At 51.4% G+C, this 19,967-nt stretch overlaps 2 protein-coding genes across 6 annotated transcripts in view; one reads left to right on the top strand and one right to left on the bottom strand.

Annotated features, from left to right (window-relative positions):
• Positions 1-12,096, top strand: part of NDST2 (N-deacetylase and N-sulfotransferase 2) — a 92,520-nt gene extending 80,424 nt beyond the window's left edge. For all 3 annotated transcript variants that reach the window (XM_069863680.1, XM_069863679.1, XM_069863678.1), the window contains exons 7-14: positions 3,063-3,245; positions 4,002-4,098; positions 5,192-5,315; positions 6,817-6,991; positions 7,157-7,327; positions 8,622-8,731; positions 10,024-10,126; positions 10,262-12,096. In XM_069863680.1, the coding sequence (XP_069719781.1) occupies positions 3,063-3,245; positions 4,002-4,098; positions 5,192-5,315; positions 6,817-6,991; positions 7,157-7,327; positions 8,622-8,731; positions 10,024-10,126; positions 10,262-10,387 (1,089 nt within the window). In that variant the 3' untranslated portion in view covers positions 10,388-12,096. The remainder of the gene's footprint in view (positions 1-3,062; positions 3,246-4,001; positions 4,099-5,191; positions 5,316-6,816; positions 6,992-7,156; positions 7,328-8,621; positions 8,732-10,023; positions 10,127-10,261) is intronic.
• A 3,527-nt stretch (positions 12,097-15,623) lies between these two features.
• Positions 15,624-19,967, bottom strand: part of ZSWIM8 (zinc finger SWIM-type containing 8) — a 55,394-nt gene continuing 51,050 nt past the window's right edge. For 2 of the 3 annotated variants that reach the window (XM_069863674.1, XM_069863673.1), the window contains 3 exons: positions 18,565-18,684; positions 17,451-17,629; positions 15,624-16,255 (listed from right to left, as the gene is read on the bottom strand). In XM_069863674.1, coding sequence (XP_069719775.1) covers positions 16,052-16,255; positions 17,451-17,629; positions 18,565-18,684 — 503 coding nt within the window. In that variant the 3' untranslated portion in view covers positions 15,624-16,051. The remainder of the gene's footprint in view (positions 16,256-17,450; positions 17,630-18,564; positions 18,685-19,967) is intronic. The other variant, XM_069863675.1, reaches the window with a different exon arrangement.

Genomic DNA, 19,967 nt, shown 5'->3' with positions numbered 1-19,967 from the left:
CTGGTTTAGGAGGCCATGCCAAGGAATTTATAGTTTCTAGAGCTGCTCACTGAACTTTGCTGATTAGCATGCGATGGTCGAAGCAGCTGGCAGTGGTCTGTGATCCAAGGAGTTTGGAAAGGCTGTGCTCTGGTATAGGATGAGCCGCTTTGCCAGATTTGCTGTTGGCTTTTTGTGGTGACTTTTAAAACTCTTTCAGATGCTCCCACTGTTTACTCTTCTGCTTCCTTTTGGCAGTGGAGCATTTTCCTCTGTCAGCAGTGCAGTGCAGAGCACTAAGCTCCTCTCCAAGGCTCATGTTTGCACAGTGACTCAGACCCCCTCGCATTCTTGCCCTCGCTGATAGAGCTGTCTCACAGACCTGATGGAAAGCTGGCCAGCCCACAGCCCAGCAGTGTTGCAGAGCGGCCTTGGACCAGGCTCATCCAGTCCTTTTTGGTGCTTCCAGCTCCCTTTGAGTGGATACACACGTGCAGGAGTCTCCAAGCCTGTGTGCATATGATTAACTCTGCAGTGCAAACAGAAGATGTTTGATCTTTGGACTAGTGAACAAGGTCAGCGGTCAGGAGAACGGCTGTCGATGTTCAGCAGACAGGCGGCCACATGCCCCGGCAGTGTTTCCCAGGAGCAAAGGGCATCTTTGTGGTCGCTTCTAACAAACACTCGTGCTCTCACTACGCAGGCAGGTCACTGCTGTGCCCACAGCTGCTTGTTACGTGTTGCAAGGATGCTCCTCACCTCCCACTTTCTGTATTCTAGGCTCTCTGCCTTTTCCTCCGTGTGAGGGAAGGGAAGCCATGGTATGCTGACCCTGGAAGGGAGGGGAGAGGAGGGAGGTGGTATTACCAGCCCAGCCCCTGGGGCCACCAGGTATGGATGGAGGGAGGGAGAGATGCGAGTCGAGTGCGGCTTCTGTCAGCAGTCATGCTCAGCGCAGCTGTGATGGGGCAGAACAAGCTGCCAAGCCATGCAGTGCGTGTGATACCAGACACAACTGCATGCTCAGAGGTACAGGGGAGATGCTCTTTGGTTGTCTTCTCGTCTTCCAAATCCAGTCACTTAGGGCTGTTTGCAGGTGACAGCATTACCTGTGTGAGCCATCATACCGAGGGCAGTCAGCCTTGAGGCACAGTTACTGACCCAGATCACATGCAGGCTTTCTTATTCTGGAAATCTTGGAGGGGCCCCGGGCAGTGACCAGCATCCTCCCTGTTGCAGGGCTTGGTTTACACCAGGGAGCCAAACACTTCACGCAGCAGATTTTTCCTCTGTAAGTTTCAGTAAGGAGTCACAGGGCTGTGCTGCTCCTTGCTGTCACACCACCTTCCTGGGGTCTCCCAGAAACAAGCTAAACACAACAGGAGATGCATCTGCTTGCCAACCTATGTACTCTGTGGCCTGGCCCTACAGCTACACTGAAGATCCTTCTGTCCTTCGCTCTGCGTTGTATTCAGCACATCCTTATACAGACACACTGAGCGCATGCTGTACTTCAAAGTGCAGCTGCCAGAGCCTGTTGGGCAGGGCCTCTCTGTCAGCTCCATAGGAAACCAGAAGTGAAACACTCACAGGCAGACACATGTGAAAAATCTTCAACTCCACTTGCTTTCCTAGTGTCCCACCACTGATTTCTGTTCCCTACCCAAAGACCCTGCAGTGTGAGCAACTTATGGACAGGGTTAAATTCATTTCACAGTGTCCTAGGAATGGTTCAGGCATAAAGAGCTGTGATCTGTCAGTGTGTCTCATCGCAGAGACCAGTCCATGTGCCATAGGGCAGAAAACTGAATTCAGACCTCCGGAGTGCCAGCAAATGTCTTCATCCCAAGACCATCTGTCTCCTGCTTTCCCCTTTTGCTCTTCCCTGCTGTAAGTGGGAAAGCCATTCCTGCCCCCTGCCAGGGAAGCCTGTTGTCGCCTGCTGACCTTATGTGGCATCATCAAGATTCAGCCTGGAACTGTGCAGCAGTGGGTCACCACAGTATTTTCCCTTCCCTGTGCTAGCAGGCACTGGGCAAGGAGAGATAAATCACCCACACAGTCGTCTTTCCATTGGTCTTGGTGTTCTGCATTTGTTTTGCTGACTTCTACCATGTGTTTTGTGTCTGGCAGAGTGCGGCTGTGTTACAGGCGCTGGGATGCCCCATTCCATGGGACCCATCAAAGCTACACACAGAGCCAAGCTGACAGCAATCTCCTGCACTTTCCCAAACACTAAAATACTGAAAATCAGACAGGAGGGAAATGCATCTACCTAGGGGAGGGGATGGCTTGGCAAGGCAGGGACAGCACACTGGCTCCTGAGCTCCACAGCGCTGGGGGCTCCCATGGATGCCTGGTGACGCTTTGCCCAAGGGTTGATCCAAGGGTTTGCTTCCTCAGTCCCAGCAGGATGTTTTTCAGGGACTGCACTGAAGGCTCTTGAGAGCTGAAACCTTGTCCACTGGTGCCTGTTCCTAGGACAGTGTCCTAGTGTGACCGTGTCCTCACCCAGTGTCTGCAGTCCATGTTCAGATTCCCATGTACACTTGCCTGATTTTAAAGTGTGAATTGCCTATTGTTCCTTTACACTCAAGACGACAGCTCCAAAGTGAACGCAAGCTGGCAGGCTGTGGGCCTAGTGGTGACTCCTATGCTGCTGCGCCTGCAGTGTCCTGCCCCTCCTGGCACTGGCTGCGCCTCAGGAGAGGAAGGAAAGCTCCTGCTGTCCCATGGAAGAAGCTTTGTAAGGTCTCCACTAGGACAGAATCGCTAACTAACCCTTTTTCCCCTACTTGAATGGGATTTGGAAACTGTTCTGGACTCACATCTGAGCCTCAGTTATCACCATTCCCAGGGGTCATAGGTCTCTGTCCCTCCTCTCGTGAGTTCCTCCTGGCTTGCAAGCACTGCGATTCTTTCATTTTTCATCACAGCAGTGCTGTATCCTGGCAGATGGATGTCTGTCAACCCAGGCAGCCTGGCATGTGAACAGCCTCTTGCTGACAGTGGGAGGAAGCTATAAGGAAGCAGAAATGTTAATTGCCTGATTTACCAATACCCTCTGTCTCCCCTATTTTCAGATCAGCATCTTCATGACCCACCTGTCCAACTACGGGAATGACCGTCTTGGACTGTACACCTTTGAGAGCCTGGTCAAGTTTGTGCAGTGCTGGACCAACCTTCGCCTGCAAACACTTCCCCCTGTGCAGCTTGCAAAGAAGTACTTTGAAATCTTTCCCCAGGAGAAGAACCCGTTGTGGCAGGTGAGAAGGCAGCTTTAACTGCTCCTGGTGCTTTTCCAAGAGCTATGTCCCTTATTTAAAGTGTGGTAAGCCCGCTGATCCAGAGGACAGAAGGGTTAATTAATGCATAAAGCTTTTAGGTTAACCTTTGTGGCTTGAGGCTGCGAGTGGCAAGGTGGAAGGGGTGAAGAGTAGGACACGGCGCAAAGTGACAGGGAGCAGGCTTGCAGGCAGTTGAGTCGTTAAAGGGCTCACATTAAAGCAGGCTGCTGTGAAGTTTGTGAGGAAGAGCCCCATTTGGTGCTGGAGGAACTTGCAGGCATGTTAATGTGATTAATCTGAAAGTAATTTCACACAGCAGAACTCATGTTTGTTAAATAAAAACATGCTTATTCTGTTTTATCCCAGCGTGGCAGCTCTCTGCACGGTAATGAGCAGATGAAATTAAGTGAAGGTGATAGAGTTGTCTGTCTGCCAGAAGTTCACAGATGCTGAGCTGTTCCGTCGTGGTGGCTGAGCCCCGCGTGGCTGCATGGGGCAATGCCTGTGGTTAACACTCTTAGTGGGACTTTGGCTCCCATGTCAGTTTGGAGCTTTGGAAAATGTTTCCCCTGTATTCTCACTTAATTCTCCCTGATGCCTGGCAGAGCAGTGGTGTGGCTGGGAAGTGTTCTCCTTGTGCTAATGGCATTGTCTCAAGAGGAGTGGCCTTCCAGCTTTTCCTCCACTTCCCATTAGCTCCTGTGGTAATGCCTAATCCCGTCACTTGTGCTGCAGAATCCCTGTGATGACAAGAGGCACAAGGACATCTGGTCCAAAGAGAAAACATGTGATCGACTCCCCAAGTTCCTTATCGTGGGACCTCAGAAAACTGGTAACGTGAATGCTTTGTCTGAAGATAGATTGCAGCTTCCATCTCGTTCCTCCTGGGAGGAGAGCTGGAAAGGGCTTTGTTGGAGGTCTGCGTGGCTGCCCTCTCTGCAAGCTGCCAAGTGGCCACAGAGGACGTTGCAGAGACTCTCGGATTTGTTCTGACCTTGCTCTGGCACGGCTGTCAGTGCTTTGCACCCTGGCGCTGTGCTTGGCTCAGTCCTGATTTGCAGGGAAAAGCCCTACCTGCAGAGCTGCTTTGGCTTTTCCACATCAGCTCCGAGAAACCACAACCTTTCTTAGTGTGTGACAAATGTGAGCTGTCAGCAGGACTGCCACATGTGCCTGGCAAAGGTTGTGATGAACGTCCCCTAGGGCTCTTATTGGGACAGACCGTGTTCCCACTGCACATTCCATGTTGCTGTCAGCGGAAGGCAGAGCTTCTCTTTGTCTGACCTCTGTCACCTCCATGGCAGTGGCATCGTGTCAGCAGCGGCGTGGCTGTATGTACCGTGCTGAGGAGAGCAGAACCTCTTCAGCCGCTGGCCAGTCTTCACCCCTTGGCTTTCTCTGTAGTGCAGTGGATCAGCAGCCACCAGCCGTGCACAGCGAACAGTGATCCCGGCCAGGGGAGGCAGCTTGTCCTCGCCAAGCTGCTGTCTCTGCCTGTGCCTCTGTGGAGCTCTGTGTGTGCAGCACGAGGCAGTGGCACTCAGAGAAAATCCCTCTCCATGCTGGTTAATCGGCCTGCTGGCGGCCCACAGCGCTGTGCCAGGCGGGATTGTCAGGCTTGGCTGGGTAGAGGTAAAACAGAGATGACAGAGGCAGGACAAGGCATCCCATCTGGCAGGGACGGCTCTGCGGGGACAGTGTGGCTGTGCCGCTGGTGAAGCACACAAGGCAGCCGGCATGGGTGACGCTGTCATGCTCAGAAAGTGACTGAAGTGCTTGGCGTTGCTGCTGCTGTAGCCCGGGGGCGGGTTAGCCGTGCCTGGTTGGCGTGCACCCCTGGGGGCTGCTCTCTGCAGCGGGGATAAAGCCTTGCATGCAGCCGCATGTTAGGTGTGACCCAGGTCCATTAACCGTTCCCGTTGCAGGCACTACAGCAGTGCACTTCTTCCTGACCATGCACCCAGCTGTCACCAGTAACTTCCCAAGTCCGTCCACCTTTGAGGAGATCCAGTTTTTTAATGGACCCAACTATCACAAAGGAATCGATTGGTAAGAATCCCAACATGTGTTGTCTTGTGACAAGGTGCACCCATGTTGTCTTCTCCTGAGTCTCTCTATGTGTCCATCTCAGCCTCCTCAGCAGCTCCTCTATTTCTGAACAGCCGTTTAATTTGCTCTTGCTCGGTGCATGTTCTGGTTTCCTGCTGACCCCCTCCCCGCCCCCAATTAATCCAGGAGCAGGATAGGCAGTTCCTGATCTCGGTGACTGTGCACCAGGAGATTTCTAGGCATGATTTGGCTTTAAAAATTCAGAGTCTTTGTTGAATCCACTACTGTCACGAGTTTTCTTTTCCTGACATGCAGAACAGACGGCAGTATGCTCATCATCGAGCTAAGAAAGACACTTAGGACAGAAGGGACAACTAATAGCAGCTGTTGTTCTGGGCCCTTTAGACTCAGAGCCGTCACTGCCTGGCCTGCACTGGCTCCAGAGCCTCTCTGGCCACATGCATGCTGTCGTCTTTGCCTTTAAATGTATGCGGTTATGGTAAAGTGCTTCCACCTGGCAGGGAAAAAAATTCAGTCTCACTGTGGCACTACTGTGCCAATGTGTTTCCAGGCAGAGACATTTTAAAGGTGTTTCTTGCTTGAAGCATGAACTTTGAGTCAGCAGTGATGCTGCACCCTGTCATGCGTGGCTCTGAGGAACAGTCATGTGGCAGTGAGGCATCCTGCCCCAGGCTTGCTTTGCCCGTGAGCTGTGGGAGGTTTTGTCTGACTTCTTCCATCACTTGGAGGGCTGTTAAAACGTACTAGAGAGTGGTTGGTTCTTGAGTGAACGTAAAGCTCTGGAGAGCAGCTGCACTGGCTGAGAGAAGGTCTAGAAAGCGTAGGCATCCGGTGGAAAAGCCATCCAGCTTGATTTAATTGTAGCATCACATGCAAGAGTAGAATCTTTGTGTTTAGTGTGGAGTTGAGTTTGTTGTGCAGCTTACATTTCAGCAGAGGCCAGTCTCCCAGTGCTTTCCAGCGCCCTGTCCTCATCACCCTCTGCCCTGCTGTTACTTGGATGTCCTACAGCTTCCATGTCACTAACGTGACAAGCTCCTGCGAGGCAGAGCAGAGCCCCTGACCCCCACATCTCCACTCTGCACTGACGTACAAAGAGACACAGGATCTGGCAGATTTGAACAGGCGGTCAGTGGCATTGCAGGCAGCAGATTCTGGCCTTACACTTGATCAAACCCTCTTTTCTGCTAGAGCTTCCCCCCAGTACCCTGCCCTCACCCTTCTCCTTCCACTGCCTAAGGACTTGGGGAACATGTTTGGCACATAGTTCCTTACCCTCTTCTCCTCCCCAGCGCTCTGTGCCGTGCTCCACCGCCCTTCCCGAGTCACCCTCTGCCAGCTCAGCACCTGCCTGCCCATTCATTGCGCTCCTGGGGCTGCAGTTGTTCAGTGAGCTGTGGCTGAGAGAAGGGCATCATTCCCTCATGTGTCATTGCTCTGTTGAGCCACGCAGCTCACCAGCGTCCCGTCTATCCGGCAGGTACATGGAATTCTTTCCCATCCCCTCCAATGCCAGCACAGACTTCATGTTTGAGAAGAGCGCCAATTACTTCGACACAGAGGTGGTACCGAAACGTGGCGCAGCCCTTCTGCCTCGAGCCAAAATCATCACTGTCCTGATCAACCCTGCTGACCGAGCCTATTCGTGGTACCAGGTAACTGCCCTGCGCTGCGCTGGGGGTGAGGCAGAGCCAGGGATCCATTCCTAAAGGGGCAGAGAGGTGACACAGGCTGCCTGCAAAGGCATCGGTGGGGTCTGCGCAGAGATGGGTGGGTGGAATTTTGTATTCCTGCTCCTAACTCCAGCTTATGTCTTTCAGCACCAGCGTGCTCACAATGACCCCGTGGCACTCAATTACACCTTCTACCAAGTGATTTCTGCGAAGTCCCAGGCGCCTCCAGAACTGCGCAACCTGCAGAGCCGCTGCCTGCTCCCTGGCTGGTACTCCACTCACCTGGAGCGCTGGCTGACATACTACCCCTCTGGGCAGGTAGGTTTGGCAGCAGAGGCTCTCTTGAAGCCCCCTATGGGGTTGATGTAGAGGAGAGAGCAGGCTGCAACCTGGGCACGTGCTCCTCTGTTGTTTCCGTTTCACCTTCTGCCGTGTCTTTTGGAACAAGAGCCACTTGCTTCCTCCTGTTGTGAGTTGGTAAGAAATCGGGCTTGAATATTCCAATTGTGCACTTTTATTGTGTTTGTAAAAGTAAATGAGAGCAGGAGGGTACCGTGATCTCCCAGAGCGCTCCACAGTACCAAGAAGTTCAGCAAGAACAGCAGCGTTAACACTGCCTTCCTTTCATCTTGGCAGCTGCAGCCCGGGGTCCCTCCTCAGGCCCAGCAGGTGCTTAGCCCCCTGCTGTGGCTCCATTGCTTTAAGGAGAGGTTCTTGGACTCGGCCCTTTGTCAGTTCCCTTGCTGTGAAGCCCTTCGCTGTCTGCTGAAGGGAAATTTCACTGCAGGGATGTCAGGAGTCTCTGTTTGGTTGATTTGCAAAAAGCCAGTTAATAGACAGCCCAGGCCATTACTGCCTCTGAGTGCCCAAGAGATTCATAAACTGCCCAGTACAGCATGAGTCAGGGTGTGTTTTCAGAGTTCCTTCCTGCCGCTGGGGTTCCCCTCAGGCACTCTCTAACCCAGCAGTTACAGTGCCTGTTCAGTCTCTTACTCTCTGCCAGAGCAGCAGCCTAAGCTGTACACAACAGATTTGCTAAGGCTTAGAGACATGGGAAAACATTCCTGAGCTCGTATCTCATTGCCTTGCTATTCCTGCGAGCTCCTGCTGTGAGAGATGACAGAGCCAGACACCATCCTGTGCTGACTGTGGATCCGGGCCTCTGGCCTTCCCTAGACTTCAATTTTCCTATTCTGTTCTTTGGAATAGATCATTTATTAGCACAAGTGTTGTTCGTTATTGCCCATCATACGTGTAACACAAGAATAATCCCAGGTTACAAGAGAACACTTAGCACAGAGCACCAGGGGAGGCCTAGACTGGATAGCAGGAAATGTTTCTTCACAGAAAGAGTGGTGAAGCCCTGGCAGAAGCTGCCCAGGGCAGTGATGGAGTCCCCATCCCTGAAGGGGTTAAAAACTCATGTAGATGTGGCACAGGGGTGCTGGGCCGATGGTGACGAATGTCCCACATCCCCCACCGCGCCGCTCTAGAGTAAACGGGCTGCAGCAGCCGTCACCCATGTGCCAGTACTGTTCTGAGAGCCAGGACACTCAGTGGGTGTCGTTCAGCACATGCTGGCAGAGGCTTGAGGCAGCTGCTGTCTTTTCAGCTTCTCATCGTGGACGGGCAGGAGCTGAGACACAACCCTGCCTCCGTGATGGACAGCATCCAGAAGTTTCTGGGAGTTACCCCGCTCTTCAACTACACCCAGGCCCTCAGGTAGGGAACTCGGCGTTGGGAGGGAGCGCCCTCGGTGGGAAGAATGCTTCTTATCTCTGACTACAAAGCCTGACAAGGTTTCAGAGGTGCATCTGGCCCTAAATCAGGTTCAGATAGCGCGAGATGCTACACAGTGACCAGAACCATAGCCTAATCTTTCCAGAATTACAGGGAAGGGGAGTTTTTTGGCAGTGTCATGGAGAAGCGTGAAGTTCCTCACAGCAATAATTACAGTGTTTTCCATTTGGTCCTTGTGGTTTCAGAAAAGATCTTGGCATTATTAGGGCTCCTTTGCTTCGTGTTACAGCTGTATCTGACAGGAGGTAGAGCAGGTAGGGTAAAAAATGTGTGGCAGGCTGCTCTTGCCTTCACCTGGATGGAGGTTTTGAGGTAGAGAGTCCACAATTACAAAAAACGTGGACTGGTCAGGTGCGCATGAGCTTAAGGATGTTCCTCAGCCGTCACTGTGGTCTTTCAAGTGCGGTTACCGTGGACAGATGAAGCGGCAGCTGCAGGTGGACTCTGGCCACATCAGCCCTTGGGGGAACTCTGAAAGCCCACTGGAGATCCTGAGGATTGTTCCTCGCAGCTGAAACCCACGTTTTCACACCTTCCCTGTGGCCCCAGCAGGTGGTGGGCGCTGCGCCCATGTGCAGCTATACGGCCACTGCCTTTGCCTCGAACAGTAAGAAGAGAACCAGCTCCATTCTCCTCCTGCGTTGTTTTCCAAGTGGGTGGCGCATGCCCAGGGGAGGGCAGAGAAATGTCAGGTCACATGAAATCCCCGCTTGCCGAGGCACATGTGGGAATGGGAAATGCCTCAGCGTTTTGTGGAACAACCTGCTCAAACCTCAAGCTCACGTTGGCCAGGTGCGGGGCCGAACAGACCAGGCCCACACACGGCTCCCAGCACCACCTTACACTTGTGTTTTAGCAAGAACAGAAACACTGACTCCTTAATGGTCAGGGGATTTTCTAATGCTTCTCAACCATAATGAGGAGATTAAAAAAGAATTTACATACACTATAACATTGATTATTATCTCTGTCAGCATAACAGACAAATATCAATTGTAACACCACATTACCTCTGACTCGTGCATAAAGTTGACACAGTCCTGGGTTTCCTGTCAAAGTGGTCAAGTGCTAAAAAACCCCAAACAGGCAATACCAGAGACAAATAAATAACTGAACCCCCAAGCCCAATCCTTAGAGCACTGAAATGGAGTAAATGTCTTCTGCTGTGAACTGGGTGTGGGGCCACCTCTTTTCAAGACAAGCATCTCTTTCAGATTTGATGAAGCAAAAGGATTTTGGTGCCAGCTGCTAGATGGAGGGAAGACGAAATGCCTCGGAAAGAGCAAAGGAAGAAAATACCCCGATATGGACTCCTCGGTGAGTAACAGTTTCACATCTGTTGGCAGCAAGAGATGTGGAACTGTCCCTGCAAACTAGCCTGGATTCTCCTACCACTTACCAATGACCTGTGTAGCTTTTCCTTTTGCACTAACATGGTCTTCTTCCACACAGTCACGGCTGTTCCTAAGAGACTTCTACCGGGAGCACAATATTGAATTATCCAAGCTGATGAACAGACTCGGGCAGCCCCTTCCAACCTGGCTCCGAGAGGAACTGCAGAACTCCAGCTGGAGCTGAGAGGGGCTCCCTGCCCCGTGACACTGGGGCCTGCGATGCTCCAGTACGTGCGATGATGCCATCTCTTGTCGAGCCAAAAGAAGTGCAGATGAGCAGGAACCAAGAATGTGCAAGTGGAGCTTTTCCCCTCTGCCTGGGAGGAAGAGGCTGCCTCTGACACGGCCCTGGAGCAGGGGCTGCACGTCACCTTCTTGAGTATTAACAGTGTGTTACACTTCGACTTTTACTTACAGGAAGGATTTGGAAAGCCTGGCCCACTTGGAGCAGGGAAGGGAGCACAGTTACCGGTTCATGTTTAAACTCTTCGCAGTATACAGAACGGGCACGAGCTGCAGGGTTAACGTGTCCAGAGGTGAAGGGTTGTGAGGGGAGCTACTGAGCCCACAGGTGGGAAGAGCAGCAGCGTAACAAAAGGGGAATCCAGCCTCAGCTTTTATCCAGCAGTCAGGGACAGGAGTGCCTCGGTCCTCTCTGTGCAGAGGCATGTGGCTGTGGTCGCTACTGACAGTGCCTCTGCATGAGGCTGCTGGGGCCTGTGCTTCCTCAGAGCCAGCTGCACCACTCGGATCACCTCTCCTGATCCACACCATGGCTGCTGCAGTGGTGCCCAGCACCCGGGGATCGGGCAAAGGGCAGATACTGACATAGAACAAAGTTGTTGTCTTAGGGAAAAGGTTGCCACTGGCAAGTATTTCTCTGCAGGAATTTCATCCATCTCATGAGGGTAACCAGGAGCAATTTGTCCCCTTAGAGCACTCTGGAGGCAGCGTTAGCACAGCACAGCAGCCGGGGGAGGCAAAACGCAGGGGTTCTGCGGTATCAGCTGAAAGCAGACAATGCAATTCCCCATCTCTGATCGGCTTCAAAAATAAAGAAAGGCAACGTTGCTTCTGTCCAACAGCTCCAGGGCCTCTACCACACAGGCTGGTAGCGAGCACCTATTTTAATGCCCCTGCAGTCCAACAATCCAAATGGAAAAGCAAAAAGACCTAGTTAAAAGAAGCGTTGTTCAGAGGTAAAAGGAAGGCTTGGAGTTAGAAGTGGTCTCCTGTACCTACGGGTGGGGCTGTGAATTCCGTACTGCACACATAAGCGCGCTGCACTGCTCTGCCTCCCCTGCGGCTGCTGGATAACTGTTCTCAGAGGACATCCTCCATCATGGCTCTGTTTTCTGCTGCTGAGCCAGGGGCTTCGGGGGTTGTGTGGGCCATCGTCCCTCCCTCCCGGGCACAGCCGGTCCTTCCGGATCGCTGCAGCTCCAGAGAACAGAGGGGCAGGATCCACGTGAACACAAGACTATGAATTCCGATTCCCACAGGTGTCATAAGCTCCTTTTCTCATGTCCAGAGAGAAGTTACTTCAACCAAGCTTTTCCTTTGAGCCTTAGGTATTGTGTATTTCTGAATGAATGGTGCATTTACCAGTGTATGTAAATGTATATAGTATGCAATATAGTATTTTATTTCATGTGCCCTTGGAAAGGGTGATTTTGTGCAGCCAAAAAAAAAGGACAGAGACTAGAAAGCCCTCTCTCCCTCCTGTTGGAGAGACGAGCCCGACTTCCTGCACTGGATCCGTGTACAGCGTCATTCACATTGAATGATAATGAAGAAATTCTTGGCTCTCGAAGCTGAGCACAAGTGTCTGAATAAAGGCTAGAAGTAGCAGTAAGTGGAGATTCAATAAATGTACTACTTATTTTTCTTCTTTGTGATGATTTGGAGTGATGTCACGGATCCGAAGCTGGGAGAAGGGTAAAGCACCAAAGAAAGAACCTTACAGCTGATACTGGGGAGGGCAACAACAGTGTTTGACTTAGACTTGTAACAGTGCAGCAACAGTGTGCTAAGGCTTCTTTCCCTGAATGTGCAGCCCTGGGTTTGTAGACGCTGGCACAGACTGTGACCTGTAGTTTTAGAGACTTACTCTTGCTGGTTTGCACTGGCGAGGACTTCTGGACTGTTGTGCCTGCTGCAGTGGTTTCCAGGGGCTTGGCCACAGCAGCAGAGCATTGCTGTGCCCTCCTGTCCAGGTGTGCTCTGTCACCTTCAGTCCAGGAGCTCCCACTTATTCCTACAGGAATGAGCAACCTTGCATTGAACTGGAATCACGCCTTTGTTTAAACAGTCAAGGTTGTGACCACGCTATAAACCAGCCTTGGAGCACTAGCTGCCCCAGACCCTTCACAGGCACCCACAGCCCTGCAGGTGTTTGCAGGTGCTGCTGCGGGAGGAGGATGCCAGCATGGACACTTCTGGCACACTGTAGAAGTTCCCAGCTCTTAATCCGTTACAGGTTGTAACTTCCATTCACGGTTACTTCACGTATTTCCTTGGACTGTGGTGCCTCTCTGAGGAGAGGGAGGTCGACATAAAAAAAATCAAGGTGCCATAACTAGCAGTGGGGGAGGGCCCACTAAGTGCTGGGGTCAGTTTACCGCTGACAGTCCCTCACTCGAGGCAGCAACAGGCAGCTCTGTGTTCTCATCGTTTATTCTTCTACACACACCCCCACCCCGCCCAGTGCTTCATTCCTGTCCTGGGCTCGGTCTTACGGCTGGCAAGCAGTGGTCCAGCTGCAGGATGTCCTGATGGGATCCAGCTGGCAAAGAGTCATTTTCAGATCTGCCAACTCCCTCTGACAGCACATTGCTCTAGAAGCTGCCCGCTCTGGACACACCACCACCTCCTACAATATCAGAAACTCTGGGATATCAAAAAAGCCCACAAAAACACCTTTTCCATTCCAGCAACACACTGGTTACCAGACACTGGTCCACTGGGCACGTACATCATAGACCCTCACACTTCATTTTGATGGTGGAAATAAACGTCCTCTTCTTACCTCCCTGCACAGCAACAGAGCTTCAGGTAGGCAGGTCCCTTTCCCTCAAACGGGAGGTGGGTATGTTTAAAAAATAAAGGTAAACATGCAGCATTGTTAAGATTGGAAACTAAAGCTCACCTCTGAGAAATACCTTGCACGCTGATTTTGCTACAAAAAAGGATTCCTGACACTCTCATCTCCACTCCTCTTTAGAACTATGTGGAAATAGTTTATTAATCAATCTATTTTTGGCTTTAATATGTTCTCTTCTAAGATACAATTCGTGTGCGCCACCATCTACACAGTCTCGCGCCTCCTCCCGTCTCTCCAGAGTGCCTGTGAACCATCCACAACCATCCACAACAGTGACGCGGCCCCAAACCCAGCTCACCTTTATTGCACTGATGATAACAGAGGATCATAAATCAGGCTGAATCACTCCAAAGTCAGGCCACTGAGAAAGGAGCATTTCAGGACTTGACATAAAACAGCAATATCATACAATGGCTGCCCTTTAAGCCCCAAGCTTCCCGACAGAGCAGCTCTCCTGGCTGACTCCAAAGAGGCAGAAGCAAAGCAAGACACTGTACGCACACCCCGATCACGGGTCGCTGTCTGTGTGCACACAGCATACAACAGCCTGCTGACGCACACCCAGCCTTTTCCCTCCTTGCCACCACTTCCCCTTCAAGTACTTTTTAGGACAGCCCCTCTTGACCACCTGTAGTCAGGGTATATGGCACTCAAAACCAGGCACAGAAAGTGAAACCACAATGTATTCTAAATAAACTGGCCAAGAGCTGATGCCTCTGTTCATAGTAGCGTTTAAAAGCAAAGCCGTACAGCAGCAACGTCCTCACGGCCGATACCTGACCCTTTACTTTTTCAGTTTCATTCAAAAACAATGCAAAAACCAAAAGTCAGCAGTAGCAGAATGCGAGCAGGCTTGCCTGTGCTGGCACTCTCCCTCCAGGTGCATCCTGGAAAATACATTTTAATACCCTGCCCTTCTATTTACGTCCAGGTAAGAAAAATACAACTGTCCCAACTCTTACAGCAAACTATTCAGAGTGTGTGTCGTGTTAGAGCTGACTTACACCAGGCAGTGGCAATGCGAACTCCATGGATAAGGCTCTTGCTCCCTCCATTTCCACCGACCCCAGGCTTTGGCAGCTGTCGAAGGTGCTCCAGCACAGCGCAGCAATAGCCAAGCTGGCTCTGTATCAGCTGGGAAAGTAAGAGCTGTATTCTGCCCCAAAACAACAGTGCTCAGCTTGATAAAAAACAAACCCACACAGAGAATTAAAGAAGAGTTTAGGTTCAAGAGATCGCCATCAGGATATTCCTGAATGGGTTCTTGGGAAAGGAAAATCTATATCCCAAATAAATATTACTGATTACACAAACTGAGACAAACCACATTCTGCTGAGAATCTGGGTTCTTAACATCCGTCAATCATCCCATTTCCAGTTTAAAATACATTGAGATTGATGTGCTTTTATGCTTACAAACAGCAGTTGCCTTCTACATTTCCTTGGGGTCACAATAAAAGCTTTCTAAAATTACTCTTCTGCAATGCTGTCACTGTTGGATATCTCCCCAAACACCCCTCTGACGGCAGGGAGCAAACCACCAGCCTCCTTTAACAATCACATCAAAGCTGTGTGAAAAGCGCAAATACAAAGCTCTGCGTTATCACACCGTATCATCGGTGTCAAGACCAGAAGAGGAACGTGGCAGCTGGCAAAAATGGAGGCAGAACATCCCAGGCTCAACTTCAACTCCTCTACACCCATCAACAACCCACTCAGCCAGCACCTCATCTGCTGCAGAGGCACGTCGCTCCCAGAGCAGAGCCAAGCAAAGAACTTCTGGCTCACAGCTTGTGCAGAAGCTCTGGGCACCTGCCTCGTGCCAGACTGCTCTTGCCCCAGGCAGGACACTAATCCACCAGGGCCCACAGGAGCACCCACCAACACACAGCTCCACCAGACTGTCAACACCAGAGCAGAGAGAAGAGTCAGTCTAAGAAAACGAGTGTTTAATCCGGAAACGAGAAGAGACAAGGGATAAGAAACTGATTACAGGAGAGTTAATACCCCAGCCAAAAGAAACACGATTGTACAACTCGGAACGACTGGGATCAAAACATCCTATAAGCCAGCAGTGCCCAGAGAGGGACACTCCTGAGAAAGAGCCCAACCGCTGCCAGCAGTCTCCAGGCAGCTCAGCGCAGTCATGGACCCCGACTGCACCAGCTCCAGCCTCTGCCCTCAGTGGCTGCAGAGGTGGCCCTGGCCTGCTGCTCCGGCCTCAGCTTCTCTCTGCAGGAAGTGCTGGAAGGAATGGAGGGAGCGCTGGCTGTGCACAACAGACCCAGCCTCTCCCAACAGGAGATGGTGTGTGGAGAAAGAGAAGCCCATACAAAAAAAAAAAAAGTTTACATATTTATAAATGCCAAAATAAATATTTAAGACAGAATCCCCAACCCCTCTAACATGTGCGTAATCACACTGCAAACTGCTCGCAGGACAGCCTCCAGGGGCTCAGGGAAAAAAAGCAATGACTACACCACAGGGCAGCCAGCTCAACTTCCTTCTCATTTCCTGATGCTTCTGAAGCCTGCAGCCCACTGGGGAGGAGGAGGAAGAGCGAGCAAAGCAGAGCGCCAACACGCAACAGTGCTGGAGAGGAATGTCATGGTATAAATACATTGGATCAGTGGTTTCCAACAAGTTAAATCTAAAATAAAAAAGACACCAGAAGGAAGGATGGTGTAAGTGGAACTACAGCTTTGCGGGGCAGAGGGTTGTGTGTCCGTGGAGCTCCACCTGCTGTCACGGCGAGAAGGTGGTCATTTCCAGAGACACCCTTTGCCACAGCTCCTTTGTCTGCTTGCTGCGCTTTAGGTTCTGGAGAATATCATTGAACTGCATCATGCCCATGGGAGTCAGGCAGAAGGCGCTTCTGGCGCTGCGGATGGCATTCACAAAGTCATCGTAGTCAGCAGGAGTGAGATGGATCAGCCGATGATGGATGTACTGGATGGGAACAGGGAAAGAGCCTTAAGGTATTTGCTCACCACCCTTTCGCTGGTGACACTCAGAGGACGACTTGAGCTCCAGGGCGGTAAGTCGTGTCACCCCTTTACCCCACAAGAGGTCCCACAACAGCAGAGAGCCAGCTCAAAGGACAGCAGCGCTCTATCTTACATCTTAACACGGCCAGGATTAGTCCCCTCAGAGCACTAAAATGCACGACACCACATCAGCAGTGTCCTCTCCTCCAAGAGCACTGCACTGGGCCGTAGCACAGTGCACAAAGGCCAGCTAGGGCTCTGCTCCACCATCCACCTGCGACTGACCCTCACACCACTCGCACACAGGCGGCACATGGGGACTCAGCGTGTTCACTGCACATCTCCCTTGCTAAGAGGTGCGGAAGGAGGAAGGCTTACACTAACTGCAAAATACCTCCAGGCTTAACACTGTCACTTTTATCAGCTTCTCAGCTAGGGCCCCAAAACTGCAGGTCCAGCTTCTGAGACATCTATTTTCCTAACGCAGCTCAGAGAAGGAGCTCAAGTGATGAAGCTGTCACTTCTCCAAACTTCCATCTAGGTGACAGGATATCTATTCCAGCCTGGGTAGTGTGTCTGCAGTATCACCCTTCTGGTGATATTACAGAGACGCAGGAATGCGAGGAGCATCCTGTTCGCAGCGCTTTAAGGAGCAGGTCACTCTGGTATTCCAGCAGGCTCACTAAAACACACTTGCCCAAGGTTTCAACAAATCCTGAGACATCTAATCTGTCCTGGCAGCTGAGCAAACCATGCCAGGGCTTCATGATGAGGGGAAGGCAGGCTACAAACATGGAAAGAAGACAAGGACAGTCTTCCTAGACTAGAGAGGTGGACAGGGGGACTGAAAACATAGGAAGGAGAAAGTACGGAAGTTCAAAGGTATGGGCAGCATTGGGAGAGAGGAAGAAAGCGGACAGGGAACAGAACCACCCCATCCTTTGGTGAGCACAGGAGGTGAGAGGCTTTGTACCCAGCCTCTAGACAGGCAAGCCTGCCCCTGTTGTAGTCCCTGCTGCATGCACCAGACAATAGGCCAGCTCAGCAGCCAGTACCCCAGGCCCTTCCCCTCCGCGCACACACACACGCAGGCAGTACCTGGAAGGCAGGCAAGGGCCTGGCAGCTTTGACAGGCAGGAAGACTGGTGGCACGTTACCTGCAGATAGGCCTGCTGGCACCTCTGCACCAGCTGGTGGAAGGCTGGGGTGCGCAGGTGGTTGTGCACGTGGGCAGGGTTGAGCCTCTGCAGAGCTTCCATGATGATCTCCTGGAGCACAAAAGGGCTCAGCACCCCCTTGGCTGCACCGACGCAAAACTGATGCACATAGTTTACACCTGCACAGGAAGAATAATTCAGAACAACGCTGTTAAGGTAAGAGAAATACAAGCATTTCCCAGCAAGAACCTGGATTTGGAGCACTTTCTCCTCAGTGCAATGTATCCTCCAGCAGGCTTTGGGGAGAAAGTCTAGCAAACTCCTGGGGACAAGAGATCATTCTGATATATCCATCCGGTCTGAATGGAGACCAGTTATCACCTCAGGCACTGATATTCCCAGTCCACCTGTCTTTAAAGGGTATACAAAAGAAAACTGATGCATAGGCAAGGACAAGCTGCGCTTCCTCCCATTGCTTCCTGCCTCCCCATCAAGGAAACAACCAAATGCGACAGCACTCAGGCCTTATGGAGCCCGGAGAGACAGCCAAGCATCCCTTCTGCCTCTGCTGCCTGAAGTGGAGCTCCCACAGCAGCAGCAGCTGTGCCTGGGCAGGCTGTCTGCAGAGACTGGGGGGTTAAGTTCTTATTTGTGATGAAAGAATTGAGGGGAAAAAAAAAAACCTGACAAAAATAATCCAAGAGTGAAGTGGAAGTAAAAACAAAAAACCCAAACAGCTGGTAGTTTGAGCACCTATCGCTATAGAAGTTCTTCACAGAAGGTGTAAATGCACATAAGAAAGAGGAATACCTACAAGATAGTGAAAGGGGAAAGAAAAAGTTGTTGTTACAGAATGGAAGAGATACAAGCTCTGAGCCCTGTCCAATCCCATGCACCTCATTCAGTGCCTCAAACTCAACACCGTGCCTACAGAACCCAGAAATGGGACAACTGCTGGAAGAAAGAGCAGCAGGGACCTTCTGAAACATTCTCAGAAATGGTATGAGATAGCAGGCTCACCCAATCTCTGGAGTTTTGCTTTTTGAGAGCTTTTCCCACCATGGTCCAAACCCCAGCAAGTGGATTTCTGCTGAAGTACTGCTCTGAGCCTTACCTAACTTCGCAGCTAACCCAAGGAGCCATTTTACATCCTCTGTGTAGGGTGGGCTGCGGGAGAAGTTGTTGGGATGGTCGTTGTGAGCTCTTCGGCCAAGCATCTCCAGAGCCAGCATCCCTGTGAGAAAGGGGCAGCCAGAGTCAAGCAGCACTTCTGCCCAGTAAGACTCAGTCTAGCATTTCACTCACTGCAGCACAACCTGACTGGCCTGCCCTTCGCCTCATGTGAGTCCAGAGAGAAACACAAGGCCTATCACCACGGGAAGTATCTGCAAGAACACCTGGATCTGCTGCTCTGGGCTGGGAAATCAGCACAGCCATCACACCTCACTAGAGCTGCAAAGTGACACTCCCCTAGCACATCCAGCAGGGTCAGCAGGGAGCCCCAGGGGCTGCACTACAAGGTGTCCTGAAAGGAATGTATTTGCCCCAAATATTGCAGCAGAGAAGCCACCCACATCACCCTGCCCAGCCGAAGGACAACAGGCCAACACTAGCAGCAGCATTGCCAATCTGCAAACATTTCACTATCCCGCTGCAGTTCTTCACGCAAATTCACCCATTTAAACAATTCTACAACACCAACAGGTGCTGTGACTTGCTCTTCAGACCCTCTTCCCCCAACCCCTCTCTGTTGCTTAGGCTGTGAATGCCTTTCACAGTTTAGCACTCACGCTGCCACATTCCCAGTGGCACCTGCACCCCACTCTGCCTAACCAGTACTCTCTTCTCTAGCTTTCAACCACAAACCCCAAACAACCTCCCGACAGCCTGCCTTCCATTTTCCTGCTGTTTCTCTTTGTTTGCTGCTGTGCGTTAGCTTTGCTGATCTTAGAGGCTCCATTTTCCCTCCCCAAGCATCCACTGAGGTAAACTATGAATATGTGCAAGCAGCTTACTACAATCTAAGCTTGATCATACACCCCAGACTGATAAACCTGCACCAGTTCGGGCAGACACTCTACCTCCTCACAACCAGTATGACTAGGAAAAGAACGCTGATTGCATACCTGCTTCTCTCTCCGTGTCAGTGGTAAACAGCCTGGCTGGAGAGGCACAGGGCACACCCCTCTGTGCTGCTGAAGACTCATCTGGTGTTATTAGAGTTGTACCTTCACTGTCCGTGAGCAGCAGAAGCTGAACTCCATATTTTCACACAGTTACAACTCACAGAACTGCATCCTCAGAGCCCCATCCAGACTCCTTTGATGACAGGCTAGACTCTTCCCAGCTCTAACCCACTCAGCTTTCTCTTCTACTCTGATGGCTCTCAACAGCAACTGCTCAATCTGCTATTGCTTTGTCTTCTCCACATATGATCACAAATTGCCTCTCCCCATGTAACGAAGATGCCATCACCCCCAACAGGCGCAGCAGCAAACTGCCAAACAGCAGTGCAAA

This window comes from Phaenicophaeus curvirostris, chromosome 9 (genome assembly GCF_032191515.1).
Source record: "Phaenicophaeus curvirostris isolate KB17595 chromosome 9, BPBGC_Pcur_1.0, whole genome shotgun sequence".
Lineage (NCBI taxonomy): Eukaryota > Metazoa > Chordata > Aves > Cuculiformes > Cuculidae > Phaenicophaeus > Phaenicophaeus curvirostris.
Note: the sequence above shows the minus strand (reverse complement) of the source record. Positions and strands in the feature narration are given on the sequence as shown.